This window comes from Strix uralensis, chromosome Z (genome assembly GCF_047716275.1).
Source record: "Strix uralensis isolate ZFMK-TIS-50842 chromosome Z, bStrUra1, whole genome shotgun sequence".
NCBI classification, from domain to species: Eukaryota; Metazoa; Chordata; class Aves; order Strigiformes; family Strigidae; genus Strix; species Strix uralensis.
Window position 1 is genome coordinate 100031904 of NC_134012.1, and position 17563 is coordinate 100049466.

General features: G+C 48.1%; 1 protein-coding gene across 1 annotated transcript in view; it reads left to right on the forward strand.

Annotated features, from left to right (window-relative positions):
* Nucleotides 1–7998: 7998 nt before the first annotated feature.
* LOC141937583 (tetraspanin-36-like) overlaps nucleotides 7999–17563 on the forward strand; it is a 28843-nt gene continuing 19278 nt past the window's right edge. Inside the window, exon 1 of the mRNA XM_074855486.1 lies at nucleotides 7999–8099. Coding sequence (XP_074711587.1) covers nucleotides 8040–8099 — 60 coding nt within the window. The 5' untranslated portion in view covers nucleotides 7999–8039. The remainder of the gene's footprint in view (nucleotides 8100–17563) is intronic.

A 17563-nucleotide genomic window follows, 5' to 3' on the forward strand; every position in this document is an offset into this window, starting at 1 on the left:
GGGGCTTCCATGGGGGTTTTCGGTGGTCTGTGGTGGTCCCTAGTGGTTGTTGAAGAGGTATTTTAGTGTCCTCTCCATGAACTCTGAGGTTTTTGCCATATAAGGCCTCGTCTTGGCTCATTGTCTGTAAAGTTTCTCAGCTTTCTTATCTGTGGCTCCCACAGGTGTCTGTTGGTTTCTCTGCCCTCCCTGGGATGGACCCATCACAGTTGCAAAAATTATGTCCTTGGGTGCATTCTTGTCTGAGGCCCCTTACAGCAATTAGCACCAACTGCTTGCAGGCATCAGCTACAGGCATCAGAAGATCCAAGTTGAAGGGCAAGAATGGGTTCAGTGCATTGATTGTGGCTGTGTGAACCCCACAGGCCTCTTGTGAAACGTGTCCTGCCAATGGACGGGCTCTGGAGCTGCCCAGGGCACAGGAAAACGGGAAAGAAAAGATTGGCTGTGGATCAGCGATTGCTTCAAGTTCATCGCCCAAAAAGAAGTCACAGGGAAAAGCTATTGCTGAAGATTTGAAGCCCTGGAACACAGATACTGCCAAGAATTTTGCTTGCTTGCAGATAATCAGGACTTGGCTGATAACAAGTTGAAAAAAATGATCCAAAGGGAGAAAGGTCAATGTTTAAAGCTGACTGCGAAGCTTGTTCTCATCCAGCTGAAACCTGCAGTGCAATTTCTTCACGTATGAGTGATGGGATCCTTGCATGATCAAACAAAGCTGTATGATATGCATTTACGCACTGGAGGCTGTGTTATGCCACTGCAGTAGTGCTTGAACTGGAATCTCTTGAGTTTATTCCAGCAGAGTCTTATGCTATTACCCTCTTGTGAGATGTTTGGGAGAGGGAAACAACTTCACAGCAGGGAACTGTGTCTTTTCCCCCTGAAAACACTCATATTTTGAGTGTTGGGAGTGCTGAATTTCTTGCTATAGTATAGTTTTGCCTAATATTTTATGGGGTGTTTAATGAGAAGTGTTGCCTTAGTCCTAACATTTACACAAAAACACGGATCAATTTTATGTGTAATAAAAAAATACAGACAGTATACAAACGTGCAGCGCTTCCATCTGTTGGAGATCTAAAAAACAATAGGGGGGATGTGGCTCCTCCCATCCCCCTTTTAATGTTTTTTGTGAAGTCCCTCCACCAGCTTTGAAAAGATTTCCTCCTGAAAAAGCTAATTTTAGTCCAAACGCATGATGGATGGCTTGCGACTTTGAGTTTATTTTACATTAACTTTAGATGAAGAAACAGATTCTCCTTAACTTACATGCCAAAGGGGGTTCTGGTCTCTGCGTTGTTCTCCAGGGTTTCCTCACTATGCCATGTGGTCTGTCCTGGGCTTGCTGTCTTGGCCTTCCTGAAACCTCTCTCTAAGGAACAGCCACGGAACTTTGTATCAGCACTAGTGTGGCCAGCAGGGACAGGGAAGGGATCTTACCCCTGGACTCGGCACTGGTGAGGCCGCCCCTCGATGAGTGGGTTCAGTTTTGGGCCCCTCACTCCAAAAAGGCCATTGAATGACTCGAGCGTGTCCAGAGAAGGGCAACGGAGCTGGTGCAGGGTCTGGAGCACAGGTCTGATGGGGAGCGGCTGAGGGAACTGGGGGGGTTTAGTGTGGAGAAGAGGAGGCTGAGGGGAGACCTCATGGCCCTCTACAACTCCCTGAAAGGAGGGTGCAGAGAGGGGGGATGAGTCTCTTGAGCCAAGGAACAAGCACCAGGACAAGAGGGAATGGCCTCAAGCTGCGCCAGGGCAGGGTCAGACTGGCTCTTAGGAAGGATTTCTTTGCAGAAGGGGTTGTTGGGCGTTGGAATGGGCTGCCCAGGGCAGGGGGGGAGTCCCCATCCCTGGAGGGGTTGAAGAGTCGGGTTGACCCAGCGCTGAGGGATCTGGTGGAGTTGGGAACGGTCAGTGTGAGGTTCATGGTTGGACTGGAGGATCTTCAAGGGCTTTTCCAACCCAGATGATTCTGGGATTCTGTAACTTTCCAGTAAAAAGCCCCATTTGATATTCAGGTGTCAACAACTGCACAAAAGTCAGAGCTTTAGATGTGGGCCAAGGTTTCAAACTGTTTTCAAGGGAGTGCTGCCAGTCACAGAAGGGGATGGGGTCACCTCTCCTTTCTCTCGCCATTCAGACAGATCAGCACAAAGATACAGCTCGCTTCGCTAAAGCCTGATGACGGGATGACCTGGCTCCTGGAGCTTGATCTGCCTTGGCCCTCCTGCAGGAACGCTAACATCAGCATGAGGGAAGGGCTGGGGAGGAGTGGGGGGTAGGATAGCACCACGTCATGAGTTAAAGCAACTTGGCAAACTGGAGCTGTTTTTCAAGAGAAAAATCTGTGGTGGGAAAATCCAGCAAGGACAGTAGGGCCTTTCTGCTCGTTGAGGAAGTATGAGAAGTTGATATCAACTGATGAACAATTCCCCCTTTGTACAAAAGAAACCTTTTACTTCTTCCCCTAGAAGAAAAATTAACTCAGTTTAAGGGAACCAAAGTCATCGCCACCCCTCATAAAAGACAAAACTTTTCCCACAGTGGCTGCCTATTCCTTTTGTGTGGGATTGTGGTGGCTGCATGAGCCAGGACTTGGGCACACCAGGTCCCGTCCTTCTACAGGATGAAAAGTCCTTCTTCCTCCACAGACGCTTCCCGGGGGGGGCTCTGAGAAGTTCCCAGTTCCTCTCCAGTTCTCAGCTTCCCCAGGGTTTCCTCACCAGTCACACTTCAGACTGTCTCAGGTTCGTCCAGTCATGCCCCCTTCTAATTGGGGGGGCATGAAAAAATGAAAAGCAATCTGCAAAATACTTGCTTAGGAAAATCATGACTCCCATTTTATATGTCTTTTGGGTACTTTTAGTTCATTTTTTTGGAAGGATTTCCTGTTTGCTCGGATCCACATGACTGGCTGAGTCAGGAACAGGGATAGGAGAGTCACACAAACATGCCTCCAGTGACATGCTTCACATGAGCAGCAGAGCTCAGAACTTTTACTAACGTACCTTAAAAATACAAGTTAAAAATAAAGCCTTTCCTTCAGCCATGTGTCACGGCTGGTACCTGCCAGCCGGCACCTCGTGTCTTGGTGCAGAGCCCCAGCTGCAGCAGGAATGTGCCATTTCCCCCGAGAAGGCAGCCTCACATCTCAGCTCTCATCTCTCACCTTCGGGATTAATTGGAATTCGTGCCGGTACTAAGTACTGCAGCCTAAGAGTCCTGCAGATGTTTCATCGTGCAGCTGGAAGCAGCGTTGACTATCAGCGTTCTTTGGGGTTATCTGTAACAAAACGCGTGTTTCTGTGGCGGCCGTGTATCTCCCTGTGGAATCCCTTCTAGTGTGGGCACGCCAGTTGGAGGAGAGTAATTCTTAATGTTTAATCAACCCCGAACTTCACGGGAGGGCTGAGAAATTTTGAGTTGGAGCCCATGAGTAGCTGGTCAGCTTTCAAATATTAGCAGCTGAAATGAGATCTGAGAACTTTCTGAGTGAAGAAAGGAGGTGGCGGATGGGACGGGTCTACGTTTGGCCTTGGCTGGTGCTGTCAGCTGCGTGCACGGGTCATGCTTGGTCCTTGTGGTTCAAATGTAGAAATGCAAAGATCAGAGAGTCCTTCCCCGACCACATCTGAGCCAGGCGCCATCAGACAAATGCTGGTTTTTACCCCAACCCGCACAGCGGAAGGGAGTGGGGGAGAAGATCAGCTGCTCTCCTCTCCACGCCCAAAGGCGAGTAGAGAAGATGTTAATTCTCCTTTCTTTCTCTCAACCTTGAAAGAGCAAAGAGTAACCACAAAAAGGGAACACGGCGTGGAGGAAGGGTGAATAATCCCAGCATGAGATCATCATGAACATAGACCCTGTATCTTAGGGCTGCCCCACCAGCAGATTTACAGTTTGGTGGATCCAGCCATTAAAACTGCACTTATTTCTGAAAAGCTTCCTGTGGTCCTTCCCTACCTCCCTGTCCCAAGACCTGACCCGCCAGTGCTCTCTTTAGCACACTTCTCCTCCTTCCACACTCCAGGTTTCACTGGGAAGACTCTGTCCTTCTGCTGGTACCTAGTGCTGCCAGTATTCCTGCCCCTTCAGACCTACTGGTTTAAGTGCTGTGCTGGACACAGCCCCAGAGTCTCATCTGGTTTTAGGTGCCAACCTTTCACCACAGCCACTGGGATCCAGAGACCCCACTTTGAGTTGCTTTAGCTCGTAACTACAATGAAATATCACAGAAGAGCCAACCAGGCATCTGTCAGGGTTTCATTGCCTATGTCCTACCTGGTTGTCCTCGGTCAGCAAGTGGGGTAAGAGCAGTGGAGTGGTCAAAATACCTCTCCCGGCAAATCAGGGTCGATGGAGCAAAGCGGAGCGTGAGGCTTGAAATCTCTGCAGGCGCAGCTTTGGGGTCGGTGTAGTGTTATCTCTAGTACCTGCTCAGCAGAGTACTGAGGTGTGGTGGAAATCCAAATTCTACGTCGAGCACTATGGCAAGGTCTGAACTTCAAACCGTGACACGTAGATGCTCCAGCTGCCGTGGCGGGCTCTCTGCTGGCGTGGGATGGAGAGCCATGTAGAGTCCTTGCCTTCCTAATTAAACTCCACGCAGGAACAATTTCCCTACTGTAAAAATGAGAAAAGGTGAATATTTGTTGCTGGGAAACACATTTCTTTCATGACTGGGACAAGAACTGAGTGTGTAACCCTCCCAGAGTATTTAAAGAGGAACTGAAAGTATTTCGGTTTTGAGTTTTTCAAACTTCACTTTTTGCTAATTTTGTGATTTCCATAAAAGATTATTTCAGTGGTTTTAGCTTAAAAAGCTATCTCTCCTGACCGTAAATTTCCTTCCTGTTATTTTTACATGAGACTTTTCAAGCGATCCAAACCATTCTGAGAAATAAGATCATGCCCTATGAAAGGTTCTCTGCATCATCCTCACATGCCAACCATAGGAGACTGATTTTCTGTCCCCATTGCACCACTGGTCACCAAAAATTCCAGCACAATCGGCAGCTGGAACAGCAGAAAGCAGGGATAAAGGTTAGAATCAACGGGAGAATGAGGAAAGGACAGGTTACGCTGAGGTTTGATAAATTGATGGTTTTCGAAGGAGCTTTGTGGCTTTATCCTAGATAACTTTAAAAGTATTTCCAGTCATCTCAGAGCTGTTGGCAGTGGGGGTTTTGGGAGGGAGGTGAGGTGCTGGTAGGCTGAGAAAGGGGGAATATAGGCTTCATTTTTTAAAAAAAAAAAAAAAAGGGGAAAGGCTTGGAAATTACAGGCCAATTAACTTCAGTTCCTGAAAAACAACATCAAAGAGACAGTGGAATAAATAATTGGGAAATCATTCGTGAGCAGCTAAGAAGAAAATATGGAGCTGAATACCAGTCAACGTAGATTTGTCAAGGACAAATGGTTTCACTTTAATCTCATTTCCTTCTGTGATGGTTAACAGGCCTTGTGGGGAAAGAAACAATAAATATCATATGATAAGGCTTTTAACACCTCCCCGCACCCCACGGCAGCTTCATTCCCACTGCCCGTTGGGACCGATCTTCAGCCCAGTGAGAGTCACTCGTGGTTTGCTGTCACCTGGGCTCCTTTGTTTTAATTTCAGTAATAACCTGGAGGAGAGAATAGAGAAATTAAATCTGGAGAGCACGTGGAGGTGGCGAGGGCTAGGACTGGGGTAGGGATGGAGTTTCCAAATGGTCTTGAGGATTTGGAGGAAAGGGCTGAAAAATCAGATGTGGTGCAGAAGGGACAAGGGCAGCTGACTCGGAAGCGGTTCCTTTGACAGAAATAGATCTGGAGTAACAGACGATCACAAGGTGGAAGTGAGTCAGCGATGCCATGGTGCTGCAGGAGAAGCCAGCGGGTCCGGCGTCTTCTTCGGCACAGCTAAACCCTCAGGGAACATGCTCCCCATTTTTAGGCACTTCAAGAAAAATGGGGCTTAATGGGAGAGAATCAGTTCTGGAAAATACCAGAGCTGACAAGTTGTTTAGTCTAGCAGGAAGAAAATTAAAAAGTGATATTTTCAAATATATGGCCTGATGTGCAGAAGGGAATTTTTGTCTTTACATCATTGATGCCTGGTGGATAAGGGAGAAAAGATCCTTTTCCTACCAGCTTCCAGTGCAAACCGTTGAGCTTCCATGTTGCAAAACAGGCAATAAATAAATCAGTGGGAAACATCTTGTTTTCTTAACATATTCAGACTTAAACCAAACAAACCCACCCAATTCATCCAGGGCAAAAGGTCCCAAGGCAAAGAGCAGGTCTGGAAACTGAGCCTCCTTTTAGTCTGTCGTGCTGTTATTGTGTTAGATACTTTGAATTTCCCTTTTTCCCCACTCCTTTCCAAAGCTGACTGTGACATTTCCAGCTTACTGCTTTTTAAAAATCACATGTTCAACAGGAAATTCCTGATTTTAAGACTAATTTGGTTGAGAATGATGCAGAATATCATAACCGGGGCTGTCTGCGATGGTTGGGATACGTCTCCACAGGCACATCCTTGTTCTGGCAAGTTACTTTTGAGGCCAATTTAATACAAAATCAGCTGTTGTTGATTTTAATAATGTTTTGTTTTGAAAGAAACAGCATACAGCTGGTAACATTTTGATTAAGAATGCTGTTTCATTCTCATTCTGAAACTACCTTTATTTTATTTTTAAATAAAATAGAGAACTAACAAGCAACCAAAATGGAAAAAATATTTTGATATTAAAGATGGTTTGGTTGGCAAGGTGGTTTCCTTGTTGGTTTGGTTTTTTTTATTATTATTCCTTTACATTTAATTTCAAATGAAACTTCAGAATTTGCCCTTTCATTCTCCTTCAAAGTATTTCCCCCAGATTACCACTCATTCGCACAAAATTATGAAGATAAATGGTTTCCACGTGATTTCCTTTCTTTATTAACACCTCAGCCTGCCATGCTGCAAGGAAAAGTGAAAATGCTGGGCTTTTTTTTAAATGAAGAAATACTCCACAATTATACACTGTTAATATTTATTGCTACAATAGACACTATCACAACAAAAACAGGCTTGCTGGCAGGAGGGGCTCTGTCAGCAGTCATCAAGGTCTGACTGCGCTGATCTTTACCCTTAAAGGAATTTAGTTTTGCAAATCGGCTTCACCCCACTTTCAGCGTGAGGATTTCTGTGATTTTGGCAGCGGGCACAGGCCCTCCTGTGGCTTAAATTCATGGGCTGTGGGCAGAGACTGTCTGTAATCTCTCCGATTTCCTGCTGGAGAGCTACTTCAGCACAACCTCTCCAAAATCCATATCCCCCGAAGGAAAGCTCACATCTATTTTTGTGAGAAAGACTGGAAACTTGTTATCACTGCATCCTGCAGCCCAGCGGAGAGTTGAGTTCAGCTCAGTTCAGGTCTTCTTTCCAAAACAAACCCCTGGCTCCCAGCCCTACACCTTTGGCTTGTTTCTAAAAGCACGAGGTTTGGCTGATGAAAAGAAAGCAATGTTTTCATGCCCTCTGCAGCCACCAGATTGAAATCCCTCTCCCTGTGGCTGCTCAGCCTCACATTTCAGCGGTTAGGACAGACTGCTGAGTATCCAAACCCAAGTTGTAGCTGTATTCCTGCTTTTCGAGGCGCATACGATTGAAAAGACGGGCGTGAGACGGTGCCAGACCCGAAAGGCTGAGAAATGGAGACACACAGCTGTGGGTTAGCAATCCGGGAAGGCAGAGTTGATGGAAACCTTTTAGCCGCAAGTGAGAGCTTTTCACAAAAGCTCGGTTTAACTAAGAATGAATGTTGCAAAAGTTTAAAAAAAAAAAAAAAAGCGCACGTCGAAGCCAACAATAATTTGCTTTGACGTTTGTTCTCGGTGCTCCCCAACCCCCTGCTTGAGAAAGTGCCTTGTTGGCCATAAGGAACCACTGACCGGCCCCTCCCTGGGTGGGGGGAAGAGATGGGGCGGGCCCAGGGGCGGCCCCACGCGGGACCCAAAGCCTGTCCCTGCTCGTTAGTCCCAGCCCTGCTCTCTCAGCCCCACGACATGGACTGCGGCGTGATCACCTCCAAGACCGTGCTGCTGCTGCTGAGCCTGGCTTTCTGGGTACGGCCGTGGGGTGCAGGGACCCCCGGGGTGGGGGTATGCGGACCTGGACCCCCGTGGTTTACGTGGGGGTCGCAGTCCCGGGTGTTGGGTGCCATGAAGGGCTCTGGCAGAAGGAGCTGGTGCTGTGGGACATGACCGTGTTCTGGTTAAGCGAGGGTTCCAGAGTTAAGCGGGCATTTAGTTTACTGATGTGCAGGTGACTTAATTCATTTCTATAGAAAAAACCCTATATACATATTTTAAAATACAAAATGATTTGGATTTTTAACTTTCTGAAGGAAAAAATGCTGTTGGAGTTCAGGGGATTTGTGTGGGGTGTTTTTAATGTAGTGAGGTTTTTAGTAATTTTTTTAAAGGTGTGTCTACACGCTTATTTTGTGGTTGGAAACAAAGGGAGCTGCTTGGCTGCAGTGGGGTGAGGGTATTGTGCAGGGGCTGCCCTCCCAGTTTGGGGTGTGGAGTGTCTGGGGGAGAAAAGTGGCCAAGAACTTTCTTCCAACTATATTTTGCTACAATTATGCCTTTCCAAATGGCTTCCTCAATAATTACTTACAAAGAAAAAGTGAGGGGTCATGTATTTTTTAGCCTAACCCCTGTTGAGTTGGGGGGCTCGGTGTCAGAGGCTCGTGGCACGGCAGCCTTGTGACAGTGACAGCAGGGCCTGGGGTAGGTGGCTGCTCAGAAGAGGAGGTGATTATTCTGGTAACCAGTCTCGGGCTTTTCCCCTGCACGGGGAAGTTTGTTTAACCCGCCCCCATCTTCATCCGAGGTCTTAGGTGCTGCTGTGGGAGAAGGGGCCCAGTTAAAACTGGAGCGTGGTTTGGGCATTCACATCTGCTTTGTAGCACTTGAGTATTTTCAAAAGGGTGTTTTGCAAAGGAGGCTTTCGACGTGCCGGTGGCAGCCTGAGAGCGAGGGCCGGGGGGTGCACAGCTCGGGTTAGGGCTCAGCACAGCAGCACCCCCCTGCTCTGCTCTTCCCCCATCACCCAGCCGAGCAGGGCTGGGGAATGGGAAAGGCAGAAGGACTTTTCTGAAGCAGGGAAGAATTAAAGGAAAGAACTCTTCCCAAAGAGAGAAGCTACATGGGAAAAAGAAATAAAAAATGGAAATACTGCTTGAATTAAACCCTGAGCTCTTGTGGGGTGTTGTGCCCTGCTTTGTAAATACAGGGTTGTAGGGAGGAGCTTCTCCCCTCCCAGTTCTTCACCTTCTTTATGGGGGCTCGGTGCTGCATGTGTTCCAGGTAACTCTCGTATCGTTAGCTTGAACGGAAGCTACTTGCTGCGCCGCAAGTAACGTCATCTCACCGCGTACGTTTGTTTTGTGGTGATTTTTCAAAATACCCGCAGAGAAACATCGGACCATCCCACTATTTGTGTGTGGAAATCCCCCGAGCTTCAGCTCCGGCATACCTCAGATTAGCATCATTGCTTGGCTTTTTAAAAATCAAGCAACAGTTTTATTTCCTCCTAGAAATGTCTTTGGTATCTTTTCTTCTGCTGTAGGGAAACTCTCTAATCGTGATTGAAGCTATTATGTCATCTGGATCCACGGACAATCAGTAATTATCCTTCTCCCTGCCTATAGCCTCTGAATTTGGGGTGACCTAGATCAGCCCTTTGTTTTTTTTTTTACACTAGGAAGAGCAGCCCCAAAGCTTGTGGCGTTTAGATGCTGCCGCCACCATTACGTGTGGTAACAGCATTCCTGCAGCAGAACTGCAGAACCTGGAATTCAGGTTTTAAGAGGGTGGGGAAAGAGGAACCTGACTCCTTTCTGGTCTTTCAGAACATTTCTAAAAGTTGGGGCTCTCCAAGCACAAGGCTCCAGATCTTTATCAAAACATAAGATCTGCAAAGAGCATGAGAGTCCTTCTCTAAGGAGTAATTCATGCTCAGGCATTGCACGCTGCAAATCTTGCCTGACTTAGAAATGATTATGGGAAATAATTCACCACCAGTGTATTCAGCAACCAGTGCAGTTACAGTGCTTCGACAAAGGTTATTGCTTAGAAATGTCCTAAAAATGCAATAAATCTTCTTTTGGATCTCTGGTCATTTGATCAGAGTGCAGAAGTGAAGAAAGACAGATTTTGCAGAATAACAAATAGCAGCTTCCTAAATAAGGTGAAAAAGCAACTTCACTCTTACCCACCAGGCTCAGCATCGTATCTGCAGGTTGTTCTGCTACAGGGGGTGGATTGGGGGGGCTGTAGATGTGCATAACCCCCACAAACAAGGCATTGATTGAAGCTGTTTTAACTACACAGTTCCCAAGGGTGGTGCTTCAAGCTGTGGGACATCTGCCCACCTCCAATTTGCTTTTTACCACCTACTAATTAGGTCCAAGTGTGTGGTTGTTTTGGTAAATGGGTGTTGGCCTCTCCTAGGTGAAGACTGGGGATGCTGGTTTAACTCAGGTCACCTAAAAGAGGAAGAGGAAGGGGCAGATGAGACGCCGATGTTCTTCGCAGTGTCTTGTGAGGGGACTTGGCTGAGTGGGATGTGATGATGCTCGTTGAAGGAGAGACGTGATATGCTGGGATTCACCTGCTGGTCCAAGGGAAGAAACTGAAATCTTAAAACTAGATTTAAGTGTCATGCTCTGATATTTCTGTATAATGTGATGTGAACACCCTCCCAGGTTGCTTTTCTTCTAACCCTTCTTTAATCCCAAAGTTGTGCTGCTGAATTCAGCCATTAGCACCTTATCACAGAATCACAGACTGGTTTGGGTTGGAAGGGACCTTAAAGATCACCCAGTGCCACCCCCCGGCCCTGGGCAGGGACACCTTCCACTAGCCCAGGTTGCCCAAAGCCCCGTCCAACCTGGCCTTGAACCCTTCCAGGGAGGGGGCAGCCACAGCTTCTCTGGACAACCTGTGCCAGGGCCTCACCACCCTCACAGGGAAGAATTTTTTCCTTACATCTCATCTAAATCTCCCCTCTGTCAGTTTAAAAACATCACCCCTCGTCCTATCCCTACCCCCTGATCAAGAGTCCCTCCCCCCTTTCCTGTAGCCCCTTTCAGTCCTGGGAGGCCGCTCTAAGGTCTCCCCGGAGCCTTCTCTTCTCCAGCTGAACCCCCCCAACTCTCTCAGCCTGTCCTCACATGGGGATGTTCATATGATCTGCTGACCTTCTCCTTCAGCTTCGTTGTCACTAAACAGACCTCTGCTTCCAGAGAGGGTTTGGCATCCACCAGAAGTCCTGGGGACTTCATCACCAAAAGGTTACCTTAAGTGCTGCTGCAGTGAAAACCCTATTTGCCCTCTTTTCCCATTCACTTTTTATCAGAGGTCGGCACATCCCCAGCCTTGCTTCACTTGCCCAGCAGTAGAGAGGAGGATAAAGTTATTTCCCAGGTGGTTTTAGCAGGACTGGTGTATTGGAGAGAGCAGAATTTGATCTGTTGACAGGTCAACGGGACTGTCCAAGGAGGAGAAGCCCAGGAGCCTGATCCATGGCAGGGTTTGCTCTACCTGCCAGAGATGAAGCCAGACCAGGATTTCCCCAGCTGACCCCTGGCTCTCTCTGCACCCGCACACTCTTGGGGTGTGTTTGAGGTCATTCAGGAGCTTTACTGACGCTTCAGAAAACCCAGCTGGGTTCTGCCTTGTTGCTAAGGAGAGGTGTGAACTACAGTTTCTGGGTTGGGATTTAACTCCAGATGGTTGCAGGAGTTATCACAGAATCACAGAATCGTCTAGGTTGGAAAAGACCTTGAAGATCATCCAGTCCAACCATTAACCTAGCACTGACAGTTCCCAACTCCACCAGATCCCTCAGCACTATGTCGACCCTACTCTTAAACACATCCAGGGATGGGGACTCCACCACCTCCGTGGGCAGCCCATTCCAACGCCCAACAACCCCTTGTGCAAAGAAATACTTCTTAATATCTAGTCTAAACCTTCCCTGGTACAATTTGAGGCCATCACCTCTTGTCCTATTGCTTACTGCTTGATTCAAGAGACTCATCCCCCCTCTCTGTACCCTCCTTTCAGGGAGTTGCAGAGGGCCATGAGGTCTCCCCTCAGCCTCCTCTTCTCCACACTAAACCCCCCCAGTTCCCTCAGCCGCTCCCCATCACACCTGTGCTCCAGACCCTGCACCAGCTCCGTTGCCCTTCTTTGGACATGCTCGAGCCTCAGGATAGGCTTCCCCCTCCCTGGGCTCCTTCTTTCTGCCCTTCTGATGGAGCCATGGTATTGGCTGGGGTTCCCTGAGACTGACAATGGATTGGGGAGGGCTGGGGGACACCTTGACCCAGCGTGAGGAGTGTTGGGTGGGAAAAGTGGTGGATTTGTTTCTAGCTCTGCTGTGAACTCCTTGATGAACCGTGGGGGGAAAACAGCCATGTGAGTCGGAGTGGTCATCGGATGGGGCTGGTGCCATGGGTTGGTATCAAACCTGGGCACTTCGGCGTGATCCGCTTTGCCTCAAAGGGGCAAAGTTCCCCTTATTTTAAACTACTCTGCCCAAAATCAGGAAGCAGAACTTAACTGACTTTCAGGAAAATGAACTTTGCTGTATGCGTAGGGGCCTCACGGACAAAATTTAAAACTAAGATGTTGGTGCTGTGTGGTCAGGAAAGGGGAAGTGTTCAGATGGTGATGCAGCTATGGTGAGAGAAACTTTACCCTTTCCTGTGCCCTTCTGGGGAACAACCTTAGTCTGGCTAAGCGGTCCCTGAGGCTGTGAGAAGACGCGTTGGATGGCCGGGTTATGGATCTGGCCCTGAACACACTTTGGTCTCTTCACAAGTCTCACGGTTTTCAGGTCTCTGAAACCAGAGGTCTGGTGGTGTCAAAGTGCTTCTGACAGTCACAGCTCGAGAAGTCCCACTTTGTTACCCCTTTGCAAGATGTTGAGAGCTGAAGGACACTTTATCCAGGGGGAATAGAAAGTGGCTCTTTCCTGTAGTTGATGTGTGAACTGGGAATTTCCTTCATTTTCCCCAGCAGTGTTATACTGCCAAGGTGTGTTTGCTTTACCATGGAGCTGACAGGATCCCTTTGCGTCGGGAGAATCCCAACCTCCGCTTTTCCTTACAGGAGGAGACACACAACAGCCACGTGGCCCCGCTGCCCATGTCCCAAGCAATATTTCAGGGCAGATTAAAGGCATCTGCCTTGTCACCAGCTCTGAGAATTCTCCCCAGGCTTTAGGATTAACTCTACCATGGTTTAGGTGTCCTTTGCTATTTGGTTCATAGCTCGTGAGGTGAAAGTCGCAGGATCTGGTAGCTGAGCCAGGAACAGCTTATTAAGAAACTAGGGTGGTTCTGAAGGCAAATATTGAACTAGAGGGTGGTTTGTGTCTGAACTGGCCATTCAGATCCAGACCAGCTTGGCAGTGGCTGATAAATCCATCCATGCTCAGCTGAAGTTATAATTGCAGCAAGCTCTTGCCCTGCAGGCTCTCTGTTTTTGGGGAGAATGAGAGTGAAAAGGGTGGTGCTGCTTTCTCCTAACAGTGGTCCTGTTGTCCTCAGAGGTGCGTGATGCTCTGTGATTTTGACTAGCAGCAGCACACTGGCCCCAAGGCAGAGGTTTAAGCATTAGAAATCGGAGAATTTGGGGCAGGATTTCTTGCTTTGCACTGGCGTGTGGTGTCTCCGCAAGGACATCCCACCCCTTACGCTTCGTGGGATACATGCTGGCTTTTCAGGATGGGAAGATAACACCGGAGTTAGGCTCAGGGAACAGAAAAAGACATGCTTGGACACCTCTAAGGAGAAAACTGATTTAAGATAACTCAAAAACAAACCCACTAAAACCAGAATCCCCTCTTGAGTGTGTGAGTTTGCAGCATGTAAAAACTGCAAGTAGATGTTGGTTTAGGTTGGGGGTTATTTTTCCCCTGAAATAGTGCCACACATTTTCAGAGCCTTTTGGCTGCTGCTCATTGTTTTCATTTGAGGAAGAAAAGGAAAAAGCAAACACTTCCCACCGTACCTGCCGAGCAGCTCTGCAGTGTGTTTTGAAGACAAGCTGAAACATGGCCCCTAGTTGTACATCGCAGCTGAATATTCAGATAAAATATTTTTTGAAGAGTCTCCCATGGCTTTGGAGGCTCAGTACAGTTTTGTCGGTTACGTCCCACCTCTGTACTTCACACGTGGTTTAAAGCTTTTGAAATTGTGGCTGATGACCGGCACGAGATCAGTGGTAAGTCTCTCCTGGGCCTGTTGATGCTGCTGGCCATTGAGGACACCTTGGTAGGGGCTCAGAGCTTTGGTGCTTTTTGCTCCAATCCAAAGCCAACTTGTTCAGGATTTTTAATTATTTTGCAAATCAGGGTTTTCACAGAGTCTGAGGGACCACAGAAAGCATGTGTACTAGGTTTTTAAATTGCTTTTTTTCCAGTAGAATAAATGGGGGAAAGACTTCCTATGGGTTTTCAAGGCCTCAAAAAGTAAAGGAACTGTAGGACAGCTGGGAGCAGAACAGAGCCGTGCATGTCCTGGAAAGCAGCTTGGCAGAAAAGGCTTTGGGACTCCTCGTAGGCACCAAGCTTAACCCTGCACTCGGCACTGGTGAGGCTGCCCCTCGATGAGTGGGTTCAGTTTTGGGCCCCTCACTCCAAAAAGGCCATTGAATGACTCGAGCGTGTCCAGAGAAGGGCAACGGAGCTGGTGCAGGGTCTGGAGCACAGGTGTGATGGGGAGCGGCTAAGGGAACTGGGGGGGTTTAGTGTGGAGAAGAGGAGGCTGAGGGGAGACCTCATGGCCCTCTACAACTCCCTGAAAGGAGGGTGCAGAGAGGGGGGATGAGTCTCTTGAGCCAAGGAACCAGCGCCAGGCCAAGAGGGAATGGCCTCAGGCTGCGCCAGGGCAGGGTCAGACTGGCTCTTAGGAAGGATTTCTTTGCAGAAGGGGTTGTTGGGCGTTGGAATGGGCTGCCCAGGGCAGGGGGGGAGTCCCCATCCCTGGAGGGGTTGAAGAGTCGGGTTGACCCAGCGCTGAGGGATCTGGTGGAGTTGGGAACGGTCAGGGTGAGGTTCATGGTTAGACTGGAGGATCTTCAAGGGCTTTTCCAACCTTGATGATTCTGTGACTCTGTGATTCTTGGAGATATTCAAAAGCCATCTGGACATGGTCCTGGGCAACCAGCTCTAGGTGACCCTGCTTTAGCAAGGGGTTGGACCAGACGATCTCTGAAGGTCCATTCCCACCCCAACCCCTTCTGTGCTTCTGTGACCTGATACTGCACCGGTGTGTGACCAGCTTGTCTGGCAGTGGCCGTGAGCTATGCGTGGCCAGGAGCTGCAGCAGATGGTTGATACATCCCCTCCATAGCCGTTGTTGCCTATGTGGTCGTCTGACAGGCATGCTGGAGCCTGCCTGCTCCTCTGTGCCACAGGTGGAGGGTCAGATGCTGTCCTGGATGAGGCCAGATCACACAATGCAGCAATAATTGATTTATCGTTGAGAGAAAGGAATACCCTTAGTAGGAAGCAGTAGCCAAAGCCAGGAGGTCCCTCCCAGCTGGCAGAGTTTTAAACAGGAGACAGGGAGAGGAGTCTGTGTAAGTGGGATGGGAATTACTGAGCTAGGGTTGCCCTAATTGCTGGGGAAAAACCAGCTCTGCCTCAGGCCAAGGGAGACTGGCAGGTCTGGAGAGCTGCGTATGGGCTAAGAGGAGTTTTAAACAGGAATTGTAAAGTCATTAAAGCAAGAATAAAATGAAGAAGGCTTTCTCAGAAGTGCTCAGTGCCTTCGTTTTCCCCTGAAGTCACTAGAAAAACTGTTTATTTTGTGAAAATGGAGTAATACAGCAGCTAGGGAGGACTTGACAATCTGGTGGTGAATGGAAAGAATAAAATTTGTAGTATGATAAAGCACTGAGGGAGCCAGAAAGAGAAATTCCCCTTGCTATGCATGCTGGCTTTTGGGTATTAAAATAAATTATTTATAGAGGAAATGTTGTGCAAACCCTTTTGAGCAGAGGATTTACCTATCAAGGTAAATCAAAAACCACTTTTTGTCCAAAAAAACTTCAAAGACAAGGAGTGTCTTCTGCATTAAGGAAGGGGTGTGCAGCTGTGGTTGAGACCAGTGTTACTGGGGCTTGATTCTAGATATAGGGGCCATGGGGACAGCATAGTAGAGGCAAACATTTGGCAAACTAATAATTGAAGATGATAGCCTAATCTGTCCTCTGGCCAATTAAAATTGCTGAAAAGGTGATAACACCCCCCGAATGTAGCTGTCGGATGTGAAGGCAAAACATCAGCTTTGGGTATTATACTGGGTGAGGTGCTCTGAATTGAATCACTGCTGTGCAAAGGTGCTGGTGAAAAAAGTGGTTTTCAAGCCTTAAAATTAACCAAAACACCTCCATGAGCTGACTGACTAATGAAGAACTGGAAGAGAATGTTTCAGAAAGTGTTGTTGATAGCTCATCCAGTATGTATTTGTAGTCGTTTGCTGCAGAAGACAACTTCTATTACTCTTTAAACAGTATTATTTACCGTATTTTTATTTGCCCATAAAAAGTTAACACTTTGGGGAAAAAGCCAAATCAGTCCCAAGTTTTAGGGCTACCCAAGTAGATAATAGATATTATCTGCTTCTACCCAAGTAGATATTAGTGCTGGCCCTGGGAAAGTCCTGTCTGAAAACTGACACGGGAGAAATGCCTTTTTTAGGTCTCATTACCTCAGGTCTTGTCTGTATAGAGGATGCATCCTGCTGAAGACACCTGTTGGGGGAATTTTCAATTTACCCTGTTCTTACAGCTTTTCCTTACAACATAGAATCACAGAATCCTTCAGGTTGGAAAAGACCCTTGGGATCATCGAGTCCAACCCTCAGCCCGACTCTACAAAGTTCTCCCCTACACCACATCCCCCAACAGCTCATCCAAACGACCCTTAAACACATCCAGGGATGGGGACTCCACCCCCTCCCTGGGCAGCCTATTCCACTCTCTGACCACTCTTTCTGAGAAAATTTTTTTCCTAATATCCAGTTTGAACCTCCCCTGTTGCAGTTTAAAGCCGTTCCCTCTTGTTCTGTCACTAATCACCTGTGGGAAGAGACCAGCACCAACCTCTCTACAATGTCCTTTCAGGGAGCTGTAGAGAGTGATGAGGTCTCCCCTCAGCCTTCTCCTCCTCACACTGAACAGTCCCAGCTCCTTCAATGGCTCCTCACAGGATCCTGCACTCGCTCCAGCCCCTCGAGATCTCTCTCGTATTGAGGTGCCCAAAACTGGACACAACACTCCAGGTGTGGCCTCACCAGTGCAGAGCACAGGGGGACTATCACCTCCCTGCTTCTGCTGGTCACACTATTTCTAATCCAAGCCAGGATGCCGTTGGCTTTCTTGGCCACCTGGGCACACTGCTGGCTCATGTTCAGCTGCTTGTCAATGAGAACCCCCAGATCCTTCTCTTCCAGACAGCTCCAGCCACCCCTCCCCGAGCCTGTAGCCATGCAGGGGGTTGTTGT